This window comes from Paroedura picta, chromosome 3, assembly GCF_049243985.1.
Source record: "Paroedura picta isolate Pp20150507F chromosome 3, Ppicta_v3.0, whole genome shotgun sequence".
NCBI lineage: Eukaryota > Metazoa > Chordata > Lepidosauria > Squamata > Gekkonidae > Paroedura > Paroedura picta.
Window position 1 is genome coordinate 158,439,005 of NC_135371.1, and position 19,800 is coordinate 158,458,804.

At 45.4% G+C, this 19,800-nt stretch overlaps 2 protein-coding genes across 6 annotated transcripts; both read right to left on the reverse strand.

The window, feature by feature from the left end:
* On the reverse strand, window positions 1-8,962 carry TSFM (Ts translation elongation factor, mitochondrial). Its single transcript, XM_077328952.1, has 6 exons — window positions 8,811-8,962; window positions 7,239-7,388; window positions 5,785-5,913; window positions 4,137-4,259; window positions 2,030-2,114; window positions 1-1,053 (listed from the first exon to the last, which is right to left on the reverse strand). Exons 1-6 carry the CDS (start codon window positions 8,877-8,879, stop codon window positions 635-637), a joined length of 975 nt encoding a protein of 324 aa, XP_077185067.1. The 5' UTR covers window positions 8,880-8,962; the 3' UTR covers window positions 1-634.
* Window positions 8,963-10,954: 1,992 nt separating this feature from the next.
* EEF1AKMT3 (EEF1A lysine methyltransferase 3) lies at window positions 10,955-17,820 on the reverse strand. Of its 5 annotated transcripts, XM_077328953.1 has the most exons (3): window positions 17,614-17,820; window positions 15,974-16,085; window positions 10,955-13,780 (listed from the first exon to the last, which is right to left on the reverse strand). In XM_077328953.1, exons 1-3 carry the CDS (start codon window positions 17,794-17,796, stop codon window positions 13,368-13,370), a joined length of 708 nt encoding a protein of 235 aa, XP_077185068.1. In that variant the 5' UTR covers window positions 17,797-17,820; the 3' UTR covers window positions 10,955-13,367. The 5 variants fall into 5 exon arrangements, 1 of the variants encoding a protein (XP_077185068.1); XR_013229589.1 differs by having other exon boundaries at window positions 13,640-16,085; window positions 17,402-17,768; XR_013229588.1 differs by having other exon boundaries at window positions 13,640-17,062; window positions 17,402-17,768.
* Window positions 17,821-19,800: the final 1,980 nt, after the last annotated feature.

Consider the following 19,800-nt stretch of genomic DNA (forward strand, 5'->3'; position numbering starts at 1 on the left):
TTCAGGAAAGTTTGAGTCATTAATTGATCGGCTCAATGTAAATCGGAAAGAACTTGATAGCACATAACATGCAGCCATTCTCCTAAGTTCCCCATTTCTGGGGCACTCTTATTAGCTCCATGTAGCATTGGTGGAGCATTGATGGACACCCCAATATACTATATACAAACCCACTACTATTGCTAGAAGGAGCTTCAGGTTAACAGCTTGCAACTGTGGTTAAACATTTTGGTAAGGCAAGGTACACCTGCCTTCCCACTCAAAGGGTAGTTTGCACGGTAGGATTGTTTCGTTTATTTGCAATGTGTCAGGGGATCATTTTAAAAAGACAATTCGGTAATGGAGCAAAACTGTTGGAATCACTAGCTCCGGGTCTTACTGTCCCCAGCAACGTCATTCCAGGATGAATCCAGGTTCCCTTTCCGTGTTTCATTAACATCCACTGGCTACATTCTGTCAGTTATATACCACAGAACCCTTTCCAGGTTTTGAAAAAGAAGATTCCATGTATAACAATTGGCTCCTTTGGCCCTCAAACCCAGAATTCGTTCTGTTTCAGCCAGATCTCTAACCCCACCAGGGCCTCTATGTAGATCCTGGAAGAGTTCAGTTTTCTAACAGACACACAAACTGTTTACTCAGTTTCCACTGTCTCCGTATGCTCCCCGCACTCAAAGCGCACAAAATCCAGCACAGACACCCCTGTGGGCTGGACGTACTGTCCCAGAGAGAGAGCAGGATCCAAGAGGAAGGGCTGAGCGAGCATTTTGGTCTCAGAGTCGTCGCCGGGTTCGTCTTCCGGAGAGCCTACGGAGAGGGGGGCCATGCCCACCACGTGCTGGCCCAGCCTCCAGCCGAGTTCGGCAAAGTCTGAATTGTCGCACGGCTCAGGGGGGCTGCAGATCACCAGGGCCCCGTACTTGCCGAACATCATGTTGGAAAGCAGCGGGTTCCCCAACGGGGACGCTCCGTGCACGTAGGAGCCGATGAAGAAGTTCTCCGGCACAGACACCCACGCTGCCCTTTTCATAATCATGTTCTCCCCTAGTTTGCCTAGGGGAAAAAAAAAAAAGCAGTAGCATAAAACGGAGGAGGAAAAAAAAGAACTAGCTATCAAGAGGTACAGGTTGTGTTTCCAGGTTGAGCTATGGTACTCTGCTCAAGCATCAAGCCCCTGTGCCTCTAATACAAACCACGGGAGGCTACTGCTACTGAGGGCTGCATCTTAAGAACCTTTTCCTGTGAGCGAGCGCCAATGAGTAAGCAGGGTCTGACTTCTGCTTGGGAGTAATCCTCCAGTGGCGATCAGAACATGTTGACCTGCCTCCCCCTCCCAAAATGGCCAATGAGGGCCTGGAGGGGGAGGGAAGTTCAATCAGTCCAATATTTTTCTGCTAGGGCAACTGGTCAAAGGTTATAACAATCTTCCCTAAAAAGACCCATCACATTCTCATTTTCTGTAGAGCAGTGGTCCCCAACCCCCAGTCCGGGGACCGGGACCGGTTCATAGATCAGTTGGTACTGGGCCGCGGCTCCTCCTCGTCCTGCTCCCTGGCTGCTGCCTCGGGGGCTGCCCTGCCACTCTGCTGCTGGTTCACCTTTGGTGCTCTCCAGCGGCCACCATGGCTGGGGCTCCCCCTTGGCATGGCACAGGCAGTGGCGGAGACGTCCCTCAGCAAAAGACTACTCTCCCTGGGCCTCAGTAAAATTGTCAAGTGTTGACCGGTCCCCGGTGATAAAAAGGTTGAGGACCACTGCTGCAGAGGATTACTACAAAACAAAACAGCTGCTACTTTGCTAACCATACTTATTCTGGATGCTTTTGGCTAATCCTACATGGAGCAGGGGGTTGGACTACATGGCCTGTATGGCCCCTTCCCACTCTAGGATTCTAAGCAGCAGCTGGACAGATACTTATCCAGGATGCTTTAGGCTGATCCTGAATTGAGCAGGGGGTTGGACTAGATGGCTCATCTGGTCCCTTCCCACTCTAGGATTCTGTAATTCCATCTGGCGCAACAACACTCACCAATAGTCAAAGCCACCTGGTCACTAAGCAAGGATCCATCGGGTCCCAATCTGAGCTGAGACAGCTCACTGCTTTTCAAGAAATGCTATGGAAGGAGTCAAAGTCGCAAGACACATATGAACTTACATATTCATAGAACAGCCTTATAGTTACCACATCCTCTTATACACACAGCAGGACTTCACACTTTTGCAATTTTTTAGAAAGTTACTAAAGTTGTGCAACCTGATCCACCTACGTGGAAGAAATTAGAGAAGAATTAAGTAGTACAGCCTTAGGGTTAGCAGAAGGGGGCTGTATTGTGTCCAAGCACAAATATTATTATTATTATTATTATTATTATTATTATTATTTATTAGATTTATTTCCCGCCACTCCCTGTAGGCTCGTGGCGGGTTACAATAGTCTTATCCCCATTAAAATACCCATTAAAAGACTTTAAAAACAATCCCAACATGGCGGAAGTTCTTATTATTCCCACCCCTGCTATCAGAGCGGCAGGGAGGGTGGGGAGGAGATCTAACTTACTAGGTCCGGGGGGATGCTGGCACTCATTTGCTGACCCCGGCCTCAACCAAAACCCTGGCGGCTCTGCGGAAAGCTGGTAAATCCTGCAGGGCCCGCAGCTCACCCGGGAGCTCATTCCACCAGGTAGGGGCCAGGAGGATCACATTTTTAACACTCCACAGCACACATACACACAAAAGTTCCCTGCATGCAGAGTTAGCAGAACAGGGCACACACTGAGCTAGAATTTCTTTCCCTGAGGTGCTAGAATTTGGGTTTAAAGATTAATTACAAGAAGTTCTCTTGCATGAGGAGTATTAAAAGCTCAACCTTCCCTGATAGAGTTAAGGGGTACTGTCCACTCTGCCACATCAGGAGGTCTGTAATACCACTATTTGCAGAATGTTTGTGTGCATGCAAGACCAAGACTGAGGTGCAAACCTAAGTTCCACATGACTTAACAGAAAGCAATCCAACTGTGTGGCCATGAAATGACTATTAGCAGACAACTCTACAGGTAAATGTGTTGTCAGTGTGTGCAGAGACAATACTATTTTATTTTGGGTAGAATTTAAAACCCCTATTGTTTTGTTTTTTTCAGTTTTCTGATTTTTCTGCAAAATTCAATAGTCCCCCAAGTTTGCAGAACTTTCTGCTTGGGGTAAATATGCGCCCAATCTGTATATTTAGGTAACCACAGACGGGGACTACACTCGAGAAACGGATAGCTAGAATCAGGGGTAGTCAAACTGCGGCCCTCCAGATGTCCATGGACTACAATTCCCAGGAGCCCCCTGCCAGCGTTCGCTGGCAGGGGGCTCCTGGGAATTGTAGTCCATGGACATCTGGAGGGCCGCAGTTTGACTACCCCTGAGCTAGATGATACCATCCCAAATCAATGAAGCAATGGAATAGGCAGCTGACACTTGGGGCCTTTTTGCACATTACACAGCAGCAAATCCAGGTTCGCCACTGAACAGCTAGTCAACAAGTTCCTGTCTGTGTGTGTGATGTGGATGACTGCTAATGCAAGTTTGTCCCTACTTGTTCAATCTGTGAAATTTTCTTTTAAAAAAAGCCTGCAACACTTTTATCCTGCTCAAGAAAGCATATATGGTTCTCCTATCCTCTAGTTTTCTTTGCAAACACCCTTTGTGGTGGGTGGCAGAAAGAGAGAAGGACAGAAATCTCCCGGTTTGGGTGTATATTGTGGCAAGAGCGACATAAAGCAGAGGGTACAATCCAGATCCAGTTTGTGGGCCATCGGGTGCCCAACAGAGAGTTAGGTCTATGATTTAATAACATCCAACTTGGATCCAACAATGTGTTTCCATGAATGGAAATGTTTCTCCCTGAGGAATATGACTACCCTGCCTCCCCTCAAAAGGGGGCAGCAGGGGCTGCAGCTGGAAGGGGAGGAGGCAAGAAATCCACACTCCAAAAGGTAGAAATAATTCAAATTGTGGAAATGTTTCTTTGCATTCAGGCCAATGCCTCATAAGATCCACTCCACAATGTACTTCAGCACGTTAAAGACTGTGAAAATGTCCTACGTTAGCAGGTGCAATTGGACTGGGAATTTCCCCCCTGCCACTCTTACCTTGGCATATGTGCTTAGCTGCTCCACAGTGCCCCGGTAATGCTGCATCGTCCCCACTGCAATTTGTTGAACCAGGTGCTGGAATTTGGCATTTCGGGCCACAAAGTCAGTCTCACAGTTCACCTGGCAGAGAAGAATCACTAGCTTTGAGGAGCCCGGTCAGCCAGGGTTATGAACACAAATGGAAGCTGCTTCCTGCTGAGTCAGACCACTGGCCAACTCTGACTGGCAGCAGCTCATCAGGGTCTCGGGCAGGCATCTTTCCTATTGCCTAGTGCTTGATCCTTTCAGCTGGACTAGGGGTAGTCAAACTGCGGCCCTCCAGATGTCCATGGACTACAATTCCCATGAGCCCCTGCCAGCTGGCAGGGGCTCATGGGAATTGTAGTCCATGGACATCTGGAGGGCCGCAGTTTGACTACCCCTGAGCTGGACTGACAACCGGCTTCCCCAGGAATGGCTTGAAAAAGAAAATGAAGAGTGTTCTGGAGCAGGGCATGATGAGATCCAGCCCCCCTAGAGACACTCTGCCCAACAGTAGGTTGGACACCATCATTCTGCTGAGCTAAATATGGAGGCTTCCGCCGGTATAAGGCTTTCCATCAGCGGAAGCCTTTGTAAGATGAATGGACTGATATCATGCAAACCAAGCTGTGATACTTGTCTGTATCCTCTGCCCTTCCTGATTCAGTCCAGAGCAATTAACAATAGCCGTGGCTTCTTTGGACAGCAAAAAGTTGGAATAGCCAATACTTTTTCTCAACAAGGGCTCAAAATTAAGAGGGGAAGGCCCTCTTCTGGGGAGCATGACCAACTTCCTCTCTTGTGGCCTTCGGGAAGTCTGCTAATGCCCACTTTCCTCGCCATGACTGTTCTGAATTGTCTGTGACTGTGTTCTATATTTTTATTGGATTCTGTAAACAGCATTTTTTAACATTTTCTGGTTTTACGGCATACTTTTTACTATATCGTTATAAGTCATCCTGGGGACACTACACACCAGAAAGTGGGGTAGAAATCTTTGACTAAATATATGCACATAAAATGTTCAATGTATTTTATTTATTTATTTTTATTTATTTGATTTGTTTTCTATACCGCCCTTCCGTATGGCTCAGGGCGGTTTACATACAACGTCATAGGGGATACATCTTGTTCCTGTTCTGTGTACACCGCCCTGAGACTTCACAGTGAGGAGTGGTAAATAAGCTGAATGAATGAATGAATGAATGAATGAATGAATGAATGAATGAATGAATGAATGAATGAATGAATGAATGAATGAATGAATGAATGAATGAATACAGATTTGAGTGTGGGAGAGAAACACTGCTGTTTAGAAAACTCAGGTGGACCATTTCTGTTCTGCCCCTCCAAAGGAATTCCAAAACAAAACGTTATGTAATACCTTTAGCCTGCCAACTGATTTCCGGAACAAGTTGAAGGTTCTGGTTTTAATTTGTAAGGCAGGAATTCCCAGCCAAGGGATCGTGGGCCCCCAGTGGTCTGGGGTTGCTGTGGAGGGGGTCTGCAGCATCTCCTGTCCTGCCTTAATAGACTCAGCCACAAGCTTGGGAATCAGCTCCCTCCAGATGTAGCACAGAATTTTAATAGCAAGGAATTATTTGGCAAGAAGAAAGATGCTCACCTCTACCATCACAGCCGAGTTCCCTTCTTTTAGTAGGCCAATCAGACCTTCTTTTGTCTTCCGCCCCTCCAGTTTGGAAGCTTTGCTCCATCCTTCTTTCTGAGCTTGCTCGTGCAGCCAGGCTTCAGCCTCGGAAAGAAACACACACACACCTGGAAGTGAGACCATGTGGCTCCAAAACCACACAAAGAACCAGTTCCCAGAGGCCATCTGCAGAGTTCTTCTACCTGCCCCCCCCCCAATCTAGCACCCATTGTATTCCTGAATGCAACAAGCTTTGTCCCAATATCAACAATAAAATGCTATAAAAATACTGTTATAAAAATACAAAGCAAACTTACTCGGAAAAGGAGTAGGATACAGGCCTATCAACTGGCATGCACACATTTCCTTAGCTTTATCAATGACCGCATAAAGGAGGCAACTCTAAATAAAACCCCGATAAAAAACTGACGTGGTCCTCTGTTCCAAGGGAATGTTGCCACCTATAATGTTTGGAATCCTATAGTAAGCAGTGGGAAAGATAGTAAAGAAGGACTTCAGTCTGAGAGCAGAAGGGCAGAGGTGCAGCTCAGAGGGGATTTTGTTGCATCTGCCCTGAAGATAGGCATTGTTAGAAAGTGGGCATTTGTGAATGCTTTCCTTAGAGGGGCATCAGAAAGATCTGCTAGCTACCATGAGAAGGTTTGGACTGACTCACAATATGGATACCATACAGGGAACCTGACTTGCCTCCTTTTCAATGACCCACTGACGGGATCTATTGAAGTCTCAAGTTTTAACAACCTCTAAAGAAGGAAAGGAATGGTTAGACAGGGGTCAAAGACCATAGTGCAACAGTTCACCTTCAAACTGAACCGATGTCCGCATTTGACCAACTGCCTTTCAAACACATTTGCCAGTTTAAAATAACGTCGCAAGAGCTTTAGATTGTCCCCATCTATCTTTTTAAAATTTAACACTTGGACAACTGGAGGAATCTTTTTAATGGGGTGCCAATAACGAAGTCTACTTCACATTTGATTATTTCTCTGAATCATCTAAAACAGGTGTAGTCAACCTGTGGTCCTCCAGTTGTCCATGGACTACAATTCCCATGAGCCCCTGCCAGCAAATGCTGGCAGGGGCTCATAGGAATTGTAGTCCATGGACATCTGGAGGACCACAGGTTGACTAGCCCTGATCTAAAAATTACGGAGGAAATTAATGCAATTTTGTTTCTCATGGTTAAACTCTCAGGAGTCTAGTGAACAACTCTCTGAGGTAAAATTATAAACCGGAGGAAAGATGTCATATGAACCACCTCATTATTCTCTTGCAAAAGATTGCATTCTTAACATGAGGCTTTCTTTAAAAACTGCTGGAAGGTCCGCTCCCTCCCTTGCCTTCAATTTAAAAAGAACCCACCCAGACAACATCCATGTGTCTTTCCAGGCACCAACACCGATGCTCACCTCCTTGAGGTCTCCATTGAACTTCTCCAAGGCTTTTTTGCAATTAATGAACGAGTAGCCGGTTTTCTTCCTCAGTTTTACCAAAAGTTCTTTTGCGGCCAGAACCGGAAGGCCAGTGTGAAGAAAACGAGACAGCTGGCAGCCGAGGAACTACCAGGGGAAAAAGACACACACAACACAAAGTGTCAAATTCTCAGAGACACACCGCTTCTTACAGCCAAAAGAAGAGGCCTGTTTACGGGGTGATCCTAGGAGTTCAGCTCGGCTACATTGTCCTGTGTGAGACCAGCAGCGTTTTCAATCCGCATAAACGCATGACACTTCACACAGGATGCTTATGAGACAAGGCTACGAAATCATGGCCTGTGACATCTCCCCAAAGTATTTTTAAAGTGTCAACAAAGAGAGAACTCAATGGTTTATGACTTGGTATGTGTGGGTTAATCCTACTGAAAACGATTATGTGGCACTCATTTTTGGAGTTTGCTTCGGACTGATGTGATTCCCTATACCTTCCTGCACAGGGAGAGGGATCAATCCATCAAATTGTCTCTCAATATCTTCTGACAGATGTCGGTGGGAAGAAGTGACATCACAGTTCATATTATGGCCTTCAGCTACAAGGAACAGGAGTCGAAGGTACACACGTTTGATAATGTACATGTACCTGAAGGGAGGCATGTGGTTTGCTAATTTTTAAGACTTTTCAATAACAGATGGTTTTAAAGGATTTGCCGTACAACAGCTAGAATTTACAAAGGGAGCTTATGCCCCCCAAACCTCATTGGTCTCAAAGGTGCTACTGGGCTCTAGGTATTCAATAGTAGAGATTCCAGAACCCCCACTGGAAAAGAAATGAAAATAGCTGTTGCAAATCAATGGGCCAGCCAGCTGGGTGACCTTGGGCCCGTTACAGTTCTCTTGGAGCTCTCTCAGCCCCACCTACCTCACAGGGTGTCCTGCTGGGAGAAGAAGGGAAAGGTGATTGTAAACTGCTTTGACACTCCTTCGGGTACAGAAAACAAACTCTTCTAACAGGTTTGTTGTGAGGATAAAACAGGGGGCGGGTGAAGGAGGAGGAAGAGGAACTCTGCACCTCACCTTGAACTACTCTAAGGCAGGGCAAGATCCAAATGTGAGAATTCATTTATTAAATATATTTTTATTTTTCATAAGTTATCACACAGAAGGTATTGCAAGCCATTCACAAGGCACTGCACAAAAGGCTCTCTGTTATAACAGAAGGGAAGCCAACTTGCTCGGGTTTTTTTACAGGGCATCCCCAGCTCTACGCTCTTTGTCGCTGACTCACAGGCAGAAGTCGTACAGGTAAAATCCCTTTACAGGTAAAGTCCCTTAAAGTGAAGACAAACTTCCTCTATTGGACTGCTAAAAGCAATGGCCATCAAGGCCAGATCGGTTATAAAGAGGGCAGCAAAGGGCAAAGACCCCACGTGGGGAACTCCGGGAGGGAAGAAAGAACGAAAGAACCCACCGCCCAAGTAGAAAGAAAGAACCCTCCCTCCCTCCCTCCTTCAGAAGGCAGAATGCCATCGGATTTGCATGGCCCACCTGCGCCACGGGACCGCTCCCCTCCGAAGGGAGCACCAGGGACCTGCCCAGCCCGGCCAGCCGCTGCATCTTTCAGGCGCTCGTATTTGGCGTCGGCAGCTTTCGGCGATGCGAGTCGGCCGGCCTTTGGCTGAGCGTGCACACGTGACGGGTCGCAGCCACACGAGTCATGCACGCGCCTCCGTTCCTATTGGCCTTGCGGGTTTTGTATTGCGCTCAAGAGCGGCAGGCGCGCAAAGCAGCAGCGGCGGGGATGCTCGTCGCGTTGGGTTTCTGGATCACCTTGCAGGGCGATCCTTGGCTGGGAATCTCCCACCGGCCGCCGCCAGGAAATGGCCACTGCAGCCTTGTTGAAAACGCCTTTGGACGCTCCGAATCGTTATGAACCCCCGTGTGTTGAAGGCTGAGTGGGCTGTGGGGGCTGGAGGGGAGTTTGGCGGAGAACACCCGAAAGACAAAGGAGTGGGGTTTCAGATCGAATGAGCAAAGGGCAAAAAAGAAAACAAGAAACCCAAGCTGGAAAACAGAGGAGGGCCAAAAAGGTTGCGGGACACAAGCGTCTTAAAATATATATTCAATAAACGATTTATTTAACAGAGATCAAGGTGATTAGAATAGTCAAAAACAGAAAAAGGGAAATTCAAGTGAAGGGCTGGAGTAACGCGACAAAATTTGAATTCCATGGTGCCTTTGAGACCCACAAAGATTTATTCAAGGCATGAACTTACAAGTGCAGGCACGCTTCCTCAGACAATGGAACAGGGATTGTAAGAATCATAGAATCAGAGTTGGAAGGGGTCATAAAGGCCATCTAGTCCAACCCCCTGCCCAACGCAGGATCAGCCCTAAGCATCCAAGAAAAGTGTGTATCCAACCTTTGCTTGAAGACTGCCAGTGAGGGGGAGCTCACCACCTCCTTAGGCAGCCTATTCCACTGCTGAACTACTCTGACTGTGAAAATTTTTTTCCTGATATCTAGCCTATATCATTGTACTTGTAGTTTAAACCCATTACTGCGTGTCCTTTCCTCTGCGGCCAATGGGAACAGCATCCTGCCCTCCTCCAAGTGATAGCCTTTCAAATACTTAAAGAGGGCTATCATGTCCCCTTCTCAACCTCCTTTTCTCCAGGCTGAACATTCCCAAGCCCCTCAACCTATCTTCATAGGGCTTGGTCCCTTGGCCCCAGATCATCCTCGTCGCTCTCCTCTGTACCCTTTCAATTTTATCAACGTCCTTCTTGAAGTGAGGCCTCCAGAACTGCACACAGTACTCCAGGTGTGGTCTGACCAGTGCCGTATACAATGGGACTATGACATCTTGTGATTTTGATGTGATGCCCCTGTTGATACAGCCCAAAATGGCATTTGCCTTTTTTACTGCTGCATCACAGAGAGTACAGATATCAGGAGAAAGTGAATTAGTAATAAATTGAGTAAACTTAAAAGGGGAACGCTTCTTTTCCCTATGGGTTACACACTCATCAGTCTAACATGCATGTCATAAGCACAAAAGACTTTGACCGACTGTTGACCATGAGGCGTTTTGGAGAATATTAATTTGTAGGGTCACCAGAAGTGACTTGACTGCATTTCGAGAGAGGGAGAAATTAAATGGCAGTGGTTGGAAGCCAAGCTCTCAGCTTTCCCCCCATCCTCTTGAAGAAAGCATGAGCTTGCTGTAGGAGATCTTTAGTCCGTCATGGTCAGTGCCTGTCTAGCCGGAGTGGCTGCAGCTCTTAGGCAAGGGTCTCTTCACATGCTTCACTGCCTGATCTTCTGTCACCAGATATCCTGGGAGTTTCTGCCCTGGCAAGCAGCTGCTCTCCTACTGGGCAGGCCACCCTCTCCATGGACTTCACTGCAGCCTTGTGGTTAGTCGCCCTCACTCTCTCCCTTCCTTGACAGTCATTTTTAAGTGCTCAAAAATCCTTAGATATTATCTAGAGTTGCAATATAGCAACTAAAGTAGAAGTTAGAATAACACTTCCATAGAAATGTGGGGAAATTACACAATTAATAAACCAAATGAAACTTCAACCACTGATGATACGGAACTCATTTGACTGACAACCGGCTCTTTAGAATTAAGACAGGACAGTACGCATCTGTGGGAAATGAAAAGACATATAAGACATCAGAGGCATATAAAAATTAGTCTTTTTTTAAAGACATATTCCTTGTAGAAATGTTTTAATGAAAATACAAAATCCTTATTTTAAAATGTATCTCTCAAATGTCAACAAAGGCACCATCGGTGTCTAAATGCACTGGGCATTGCTTCAGTTCAGCTCATTGAATTTTTTTTAAAATAAAGATGGATCAAAACACAATAACTTTGGTCTTTCATCTGAATACAATATAGAGATGGGAACAAGTACTAGAGTGTTTTCTCCTGGATAAGCACGAAGCATGCTTCCAAACACTGGAACACTAGATAGCAAATCCCCTCCTCCTCCCTTACAAGGATTCTAAGGATCTGATGATTCCTACTGCTCCACCTGCCTGGATGGTTTCCACATGGGCGTTCTTCTCCCCACTAATGACTTCCTCACAGCATCAATGTTTGGGGGAGCACCTATACAATGCCATCTCATTTCCCCCCACTTTGCAATCTTTCCCAAACCTGGTTTGGTATGGTCTTTTGGGGAGGAAATCCTAGTCAAAGCACCTTTGAATGTCATTTGGATTCAAATGTATGAAGATCAGCACTATTTCCCCAACTTCACCCCCTAACCTACATTCCCTAACACACTCATCAGAAGATGTTAAATTGGTATAACAATCTATTAGCAGATTATAGTTCAGCTTTCATTTTTGGAAAAAAAAGTATCTAGCCCTTTTCACTACAGATTTATAATGAGAAAGTTATTGGCTGCAACTTTCATCTTGTAACTATGCCAGCTATTCTCAACGGGGGGGATATGGCCCCCTGGGGGGCCCTGGCACATTTTGGCCACACACTGAAAAATGTAAAAAGGAGAGCACAAAGGGTTGATGGGGGCCCTAGTAACTGAGCTATTTGTCACAAATGACATCATGCTAGAAAATTCAATCTTTGTCAAGGGAAAAAAATAATGGAATCTGTTCCTTTGTGTATGCTTGAATCACTGCTTTCAAGAAAAAATATGAATGCACACACTTCTCTTGGTTAAATGTTCTAGAAATCTGTCTTGTGTAATTATGACAAGGTACATCAAGTGTAATTATCTCACTCTTAGGCCTTTTTTAGCCTAGTTCATTGTACAAGCCTACTGCAGGGGCTTTAGAACCCAAGAAGAGCTCTTAAAAGCACCCCCCTCCCCCCAAAAAAGGTTGAGAATGGCTGAATTACACAACAAGGACAAGACTTTTTTAAAAATGAAAGCTGGGAACTCATACATTGCTGCAATGGACTGTGGAGCAAATGGTGCTGAAGGAAAGTATGGAAGCAACTACTGTACGAATGCTCCATTACCACTGCAAATGCTCCTGTATTTGAAGCAGTGTTAACAGCCATACAGAGAAAAATACTTTGGCCACCTCAAGAGAAGGAAGGAATCCCTGGAGAAGAGCCTAATGCTGGGAGTAATTGGGGGCAAAAGAAGAAGGGGACGACAGAGAATGAGGTGGCTGGATGGAGTCACTGAAGCAGTCGGTGCAAACTTAAATGGACTATGGGGAATGGTAGACTAGTGGTCCCCAACCTTTTTATCACTGGGGACCGGTCAACGCTTGACAATTTTACTGAGGCCTAGGGAGAGGGTGTAGTCTTTTGCCGAGGGACGTCGCTGCTGCCGCCTGAGCCCCTGCTCCACTTGCTTTCCTGCCGGCACCCCTGACTTCCCGCTGCCTGCTGGGGGGTGCTGCCAGCAGCAGCTGTGCAGTGCCACGCTGAGGGGGAGCCCCAGCCATGGCAGCCGCCGGAGAGCACCAAAGGTGAGCCCAAGGCAGCAGCCAGGGAGAAGGACAAGGAGGAGCTGCAGCCCGGTACTGACTGATCCATGGACTGGTCCTGGTCCCCGGACCGGGGTTGGGGACCGCTGTGGTAGAGAACAGGAAGGCCTGGAGGATCACTGTCCAGGAGGTCACGATGAGTCGGACACAACTAACAACAACAACAACAAAGAACCACCTCTACACAGAAGCAGCCCTGGAGTTTTCTGCTTTCCTCTTACAGGTCCTTTCCACGGGAGAAGACAGATGAGCAATTCTTGGCAGTCAGATCCCATATTGGAAAACTACTCCCTAGTAGGCAGAACTGTACAGTTGCAGAATTCCTCTGCCATGACCAGAAAACTGAAAACATGGCCAGGAAACCTGTTTGAGGACTGGAGAATCAAGATGGTGAGAAGGAAATCACCTGTAGTATCCAGGGAACACAGAGAAAATGCAGATCCTTGAGCCTTTCTAGGACCACGTATCTCTCAAGGGACCTGGAGATTTGTAGTGCTGCAATATCCCAATGAAGCTATTAGAAATATTTTCACCCAGGGGCAGAGAAAATGGACGGATGAGGAGTTCAGCCACCTACAGTTTTGTGGATTAAGAGACTTAAATAAAAAGGTGGTTAATGTTGCTCACCCTGTGACATAGCTGTGGTCAGGTGTTACTCTTTGTGACACCTTGTAAATGTTAATATTCTCATTCTCATCCCTAAAGGCTAGCTTTGAGGTAAAGTGCATGGGGAGCAGTGTCTCAAAGAACAACACTGTACTATGTTCCTGACGCATTTTGGAGGACAGGTAGATTGTAGACTGAGGCCCACAAAGGTGCTGGAGAGTCCTGATCAGTGAGGGATAAGTGTCCTTGAGATAGACAATATCTGCACCCAAGATGAAGTCATAGTCACTGGGGAACTCCATGTGGTCCAGACCCCACGAGAGTGCACAAACTTTGGTGCGAGCCAGGTACTCTGCAGGCAAATTTCGGTGGACGTTCTCCTCTATCTGCTTCAAGGCCACAGGAAGATCTGTGATGGTCACATTTCCTCCTGGAGAAGAGAGAGCAGAAACTCAGCTGCTAAACTCTGAAATTGCATATGAATCATCCACAAGCAAGCACATTTTATTAGGCATTCAGGGCTTCTGACTTTATGAAATGTCCTGTTGTCCAGCTACAGTTTTCTCCTGGGCTGCTTAAAGCTCTGCAGACTATATGAAGCAGCCCCAACCAGCAGCTCCTCAAAAGCCCACTGAAGTCTTACTGTCAATTTTTTTTCATCTTATTTTCAGTTGCAAACCACCTTAAATAGAGTGGCAGAAAGGCAATATAGCACAGCAGTAAATCACAAAAAAAAAATTAATAATACCTTCACACCCATTCCATAGCCTATAGTAACAACAGCGATGTGTTATACATTAGTATGCACATTATTTTAATGCTCTGCTTTGTTTTGAAGCAGAGACTGAGTTCTTGCAGAGCTGGAAATTCTTTTAAAGTTAGTAAGATGAGGAATGTGACTGGAGACTGTAGGAAAAACATCTCTGGGGCATATAGACAGTCCAGCCCCCAAACATAGCATTATATGCAAAGAGAGATGCAGTGCAGACTGTGCTTAACAACAGTTAATAGCCAAATCTGGTAATGATCCCAAATGCACCATGAAATATAATGTTAGCTTTTCTCCCAAAGATCATGCACAGGGAGAAGACCTACTTGTCACCTTGCAAGCGGAGACGCAAAGAAACAACCACTTATTTGCTCGCTACAGATGTTGCGCTTAACCACGGTCTGCAAATCCACTTCAAACCATGGTTGTGTGCCCTTTCATCTGCATACTTAAACCTACGGTTATGCAAAACATATTATCGCTAATTAAATACTGCTAAAAACATCTAAACAATAAACAGAATGAATTCCAGTTTACAAAACATAAGTAAAGAAACCAGCAGTCCTGAGACCACAGATCAGGCTTTCTCAACCAGACTTTCATGAAACCCTGGGGTTTCTTGACGGCCCTCGAAGGGTTTCCTGAATGGTTGGGGGTTAATTAATTTTTTAATATATTTTTTAAATCTGTTAAAACATTTATTGGGTGATATGACCATATATGGTCATGTTGATTTTTCCCCTCCCCTCCCAAAATTGCCAATGATGGGCCTGGAAGGAGTGGGAAGGGGAGCAGTCCCGGGTGGGGAGGTGCACAGCCATATTCTGGACGATCATGACACTTTCTGGGTTTCTCAAAGCCTGAAGGTTTCAGGGGTTTCCCAATGGTAAAAAAAAGTTGAGAAAGGCTGCCATAGATTGACAGCCTTGATATGTACAGGCCTGAGGTTAGGCACCACTTTGTTCCACTGCACTCAGTGGAACTTTAATTCTTAACTTTGTACTTAAATCCCAATGATTTGACTGGGACGGAGGTGTGCCTTGCTTTCTTTGTCTTATGACTCCTGCAACATCAAGTCCAGAAAAGCACAGAAATTTGCTTTCTGTTCGCTTTCTGTTTTTTGGAGTACACAGTACTCCAAGGAATGCAGTATTTTGCCTCTGCAAAACGGAGCTCTTCCGCCAGGTCTACAGTCGAGGTCAGGGTAGTGAGGAAGATCCGTTTCTCCCCCCCCCCCCCCATGTTAGGCAGCAGTTAGTCCCCTCTTTCCACCCCTTACTAGAAGCTGGTTGGGAGATTGAGGAATTACCACGTTTGTTCCAGTTCTGTCTATGATTGTCATCTTGCTTTTAATGGGGTTTTATTGAGGGTTTTATTGGACACTCTGTAACCCGCCACAAGCCAGTCTCAGGAGTGGCAGGAAATAAATTTAATAATAATAATAATAATAATAATAATAATAATAATAATAGACTCTACATAAATTGACTTGGAGCAAACAATAAAATCTTCAACAGCTTGCCTTGTTGATCAAAAGCCCCACCTCGCCCTGTCCACTTTTTAAAACACTTTGCAGAAGCCAGAATTTATCACTGGGCACCATGGGCATTGGGGAACCCTGTCCTAAACATTAGACCACACCCGCTCATGCGTGACTGCATCCTATCAACAACTTACACATCTCAGAAGCCTGTGCACCACTCTAACATATATCTGTAGCTCAGAAAGCATTATTGAGACAAAGACTATGTTTATAAGGAAAGCAAAACAAATGATTTATAGATGCTGTTGAGTAACTATACCATTAGAAATTTTCACAAACATTATTGCTTTTGGTTAAGCAATTCTACATACCAAGGAGGGCAACAAGGATGCCCACGATGCCAGTCCCAGCACCCAGTTCTATCACCTTCTTGCCCCAGAAGTTCAACTTATGTTCTTCAAAATAGTCACAGAGGGCTAGAGCCTTGGCCAGACATAAGAGAGAAGGACATATTAGAATGAAGGAGACAATTCAAACAATATATTCAGTATCTGCAAAATCAATCACATTTCAGAGTACAAGATCACTTTCACCAATTTGGCTGTTCTTTAACAACCTGTGATGAATAATTGTGCAAATTCTCTGGGAGTAAATTATGTCAGTTGCTTTCACAATGTGGATGCCTGGACTAAATCAACAGTGCTGTAGCACAAAAGGGAAAAATTCTATAAAGAGCAATCCACATTACAGAAACAGCAATGCCACTGATATAACCGCCTCATTTTAACATCAACAGATCATTACTATTCTAGGCCTTCACACAAATAAGGATGCTACTTTTAGCAATGTTCACTGCAACATGCCTTACTCCATTACTTCTCAGTCTCCTTCCCAAACACAATTTTCTCTTAAGTAACTCAAAGGTATATTCATATTTCCCTTTTCCAGTTTTATCCTAACAACTTCTCTGCAAGGTTGGTCAGGCTGAGAGAGAATGACTGGTCCAGTCGCCAAGCAAATTCCCGAGCTGGTTTGCTGGATAGGACGGTATATAATAAATGGTGTGTGCAGGGGTTAAATCCAGGTCTACCAGAATATGGCTCAGGAACTGCATTGCCAGCTAGCTGTCTTTACAACCAAGTTCTTGCTTTGCCTTATTCCCATTTCTAGATTTTTGTTTGTTTTTAGGGGTAGTTTTATTGGGGGTTTTATATCTGTTTGTAACCCACCATGAGCCTTACTAGGAGTGGCGGGCTAGAAATCAATCAATCAATAAATGTACTACCACCTATCACTATCCAAGCAATCTTGTTAACCGCCATTCCAGAGTCTGTGTTTTCCTTTGTATCCCATAGTGCACACTCACACCATCTTTATTTTCTGCTTGACATCAAGTTTTTAAACTAGTGCTACAACATATACAAAAATGTCTTACCTTAAGAACAGGATTTTAAGAATACCTGAATGACATAACAGAGAAAACAATTGCTTTTAATACAATAATTTATGTTGTTTTTAACCTGCGAGTTGCCTCAAGCAACCCTCTAGGGACGAACCATATCTGGGATGGCCAAACAGCGGCTCTCCAGATGTTCACAGACTACAGTTCCCATGATCCCCTGCCAATTAGCCATGCTGCTAGGGACTTATAGTCCATGAACATCCAGAGTCTCAATTGTCTTCCCATTCTATCTGCATCAACAGCTAAAAGATGTCAATAAGAACCAGGGTGGTGTGGCTGCTGAGCTAGGAGAGCCTGGCATGAAGTCCCTCTCTTTCGTTCTCTCAGCCAAGCCTACCTCAAAGGATTGTTGAGAAGATAAAATAGGAGAAGGGTGTTCTGATACACCACCCTTAAGTCCTTGGAGAACGGACAGGATAAAATGTGGAAAACGGATATATAACGATCCCAGTTCAGGCAAACTACAGCCTCTTCAGACACCACCGCTTGTCAAAGTGCAATTGCCCTGCCACTCCAGCAAACGAGGGAAAGCCGCCCGCCCGGGCTCACCGCCTCCCAGACCGGGGCAGCCACTCCCAGCCGGCTCCCGTGGTGCTGGACGATACTCAGCTCGCGGCCACAGAGCCGGTATCGGGTCTCCGCCGTGAACGCATCCGCGAACAACCCCAGCTCCCGAGGGAACACCGACTCCAGCGCCCCTTCCCCGTCGACTGCCACTCTGGGGGCCGCCATCTTACCGGAAGAACAACACCGCCGGGGATTCCGGCAGGGCGGGCGCAGCCGGCCGTTTCCGCACTGCGATTGGTTCTCTAGGCCGCCGCCGCTTAGAGGCGATTGGATGTCTCGGATGCCTTGGGAACGGGGCCCGAGCTTTGCAGCTCTTTGCTGCGCCTGCGGGAAGATTCTCTTGCCCATTTTTTAAAAAAACTTATATAAAATGTATTTTAAAAACACATAACATTACATAGTACAGAATAAAGAAGAAAGAGAGAGAGACATCGCATGATTCACTTGCAGAACTATGAATACTGAACGGACAAGACACAATAGCTCTTGTATATTTCTCCTGACTGCCTATTGTTTTCCTACCGACTTTACAGATTTCCGTCCTTTACATCGACCTCATATTAATCAATGATTCCTTTCCATCTCATTTTATCAATAAATATATTCTAATATTGAACTCCGATTTCTATTAAAATCGGATGTTGAGGTGTTTTGCCATTGATCCATATTTCATCAATTTATTTAACCATTCTGCAACATCTGGATTCTCCCCCCCAATTTTTGATGCATATAAAATCCTGGCAGCTGTTACCATATATATAACAAGTTTACTGAGCATTTTAATGCTATATTTAGTAACATACATTTTGGATCCCTTGCAAATCTAATTTTCAATATGTTTTGGATGATTCCCTTCCCATTGGCCCATAAAGCCACACCTGTCATTGTACAGTGGGGGTTAAAGAAGAAGCAACTTTACCTTGTTCACTTGTGCGGCACATGGCAGAAGCTTAATTACTTGTAGTTATCAATTTCTTTATTTTGCCAGGCTCCTCCTTGATGCCTCAGAGAAGGGAATCTTATGCTCCTGAGAGCCTGGGGGACTGTTAACCAGGTTTACATGATTAATTTCTGCTCATATAAATTAATTGTAAAACCACCATTATTTGACAAATCGGCATTGGTGGCAGATAGCTGAGAATAATATAAAAACAATACAATTATAAAACAATCATATTATGGTCTCTGGGCTGTGCTGTATTTGAAAGGTCACTCAGAGCAGTTCCTGTTGGCAGAAGATGATAGGACCGCAATAATGTCTTTAAACTACATGTAGAGCCTCTTGTGGCGCAGAGTGGTGGAAGTCTGGAAGCTTTGCCCATGAGGCTGGGAGTTCAATCCCAGCAGCCGGCTCAAGGTTGACTCAGCCTTCCATCCTTCCGAGGTCGGTAAAATGAGTACCCAGCTTGCTGGGGGGTAAACGGTAATGACTGGGGAAGGCACTGGCAAACCACCCCGTATTGAGTCTGCCATGAAAACGCTAGAGGGCGTCACCCCAAGGGTCAGACATGACCCAGTGCTTGCACAGGGGATACCTTTACCTTTACCTTTAGAACAGTATTGGTTAGATATGGGGGTGGGATTTCACAGTCAGAGTAGTTCAGCAATGGAATCAGCTGCCTAAGGCAGTGATGAGCACCCCCTCACTGGCGGGTCTTTAAGCCGCAGCTGGACTAAGGATGCTTTAGGCTGATCGTGCATTAAGCAGAGGGTTGGACTAGATGGCCTGTATGACCCCTTCCAACTCTGATTCTATGAATCCCATTTCATATTTCACAACCTCCAAAAAATCAGAAAGATAGAAGCCCCTCTGACTTCTTACGGAACACTGTTCCCAGGTAATTGCAGACAATATTGTCAACTTGTGAAGAGAAACATCCTTTAACAGAGGCTTAGTATTTGAAACTTGGCGGTTGAAGTTTTTCAAGACATGGAAGTAAATGGCGTTTTAAAATGACATGAAAAGGATCAGTTTACGAAGTGGCAACACTAGTTGCAGAGGTTATGCATACAGAGTGGGGAAATCATGTCATGCACATAATTTTGGTAGTCTTTACAACAACCCTATATGGTAGGGCTTGCCTTAGGTAACTTGGTATGTACTTTTGGACTGTGTAATTCAAAATTGCTGTGCATGCTTGCTTAGAGGCAAGCACTGTCATTTAACTC

Coding starts and splice junctions, on each gene's coding strand:
- EEF1AKMT3 (XM_077328953.1), bottom strand. CDS start 17,796: ATGGCGGCCCCCAGAGTGGCAGTCGACGGGGAAGGGGCGCTGGAGTCG. Junction 16,086..17,613: donor CTGCCCCGGTCTGGGAGGCG/GTGAGCCCGGGC, acceptor TGTCTGGCCAAG/GCTCTAGCCCTCTGTGACTA. Junction 13,781..15,973: donor CATCCTTGTTGCCCTCCTTG/GTATGTAGAATT, acceptor TCTCTTCTCCAG/GAGGAAATGTGACCATCACA.
- TSFM (XM_077328952.1), bottom strand. CDS start 8,879: ATGCAGCGGCTGGCCGGGCTGGGCAGGTCCCTGGTGCTCCCTTCGGAG. Junction 4,260..5,784: donor ACTCGGCTGTGATGGTAGAG/GTGAGCATCTTT, acceptor CTTCTCTGCCAG/GTGAACTGTGAGACTGACTT. Junction 1,054..2,029: donor CCAGGTGGCTTTGACTATTG/GTGAGTGTTGTT, acceptor TTTTTCCCCTAG/GCAAACTAGGGGAGAACATG.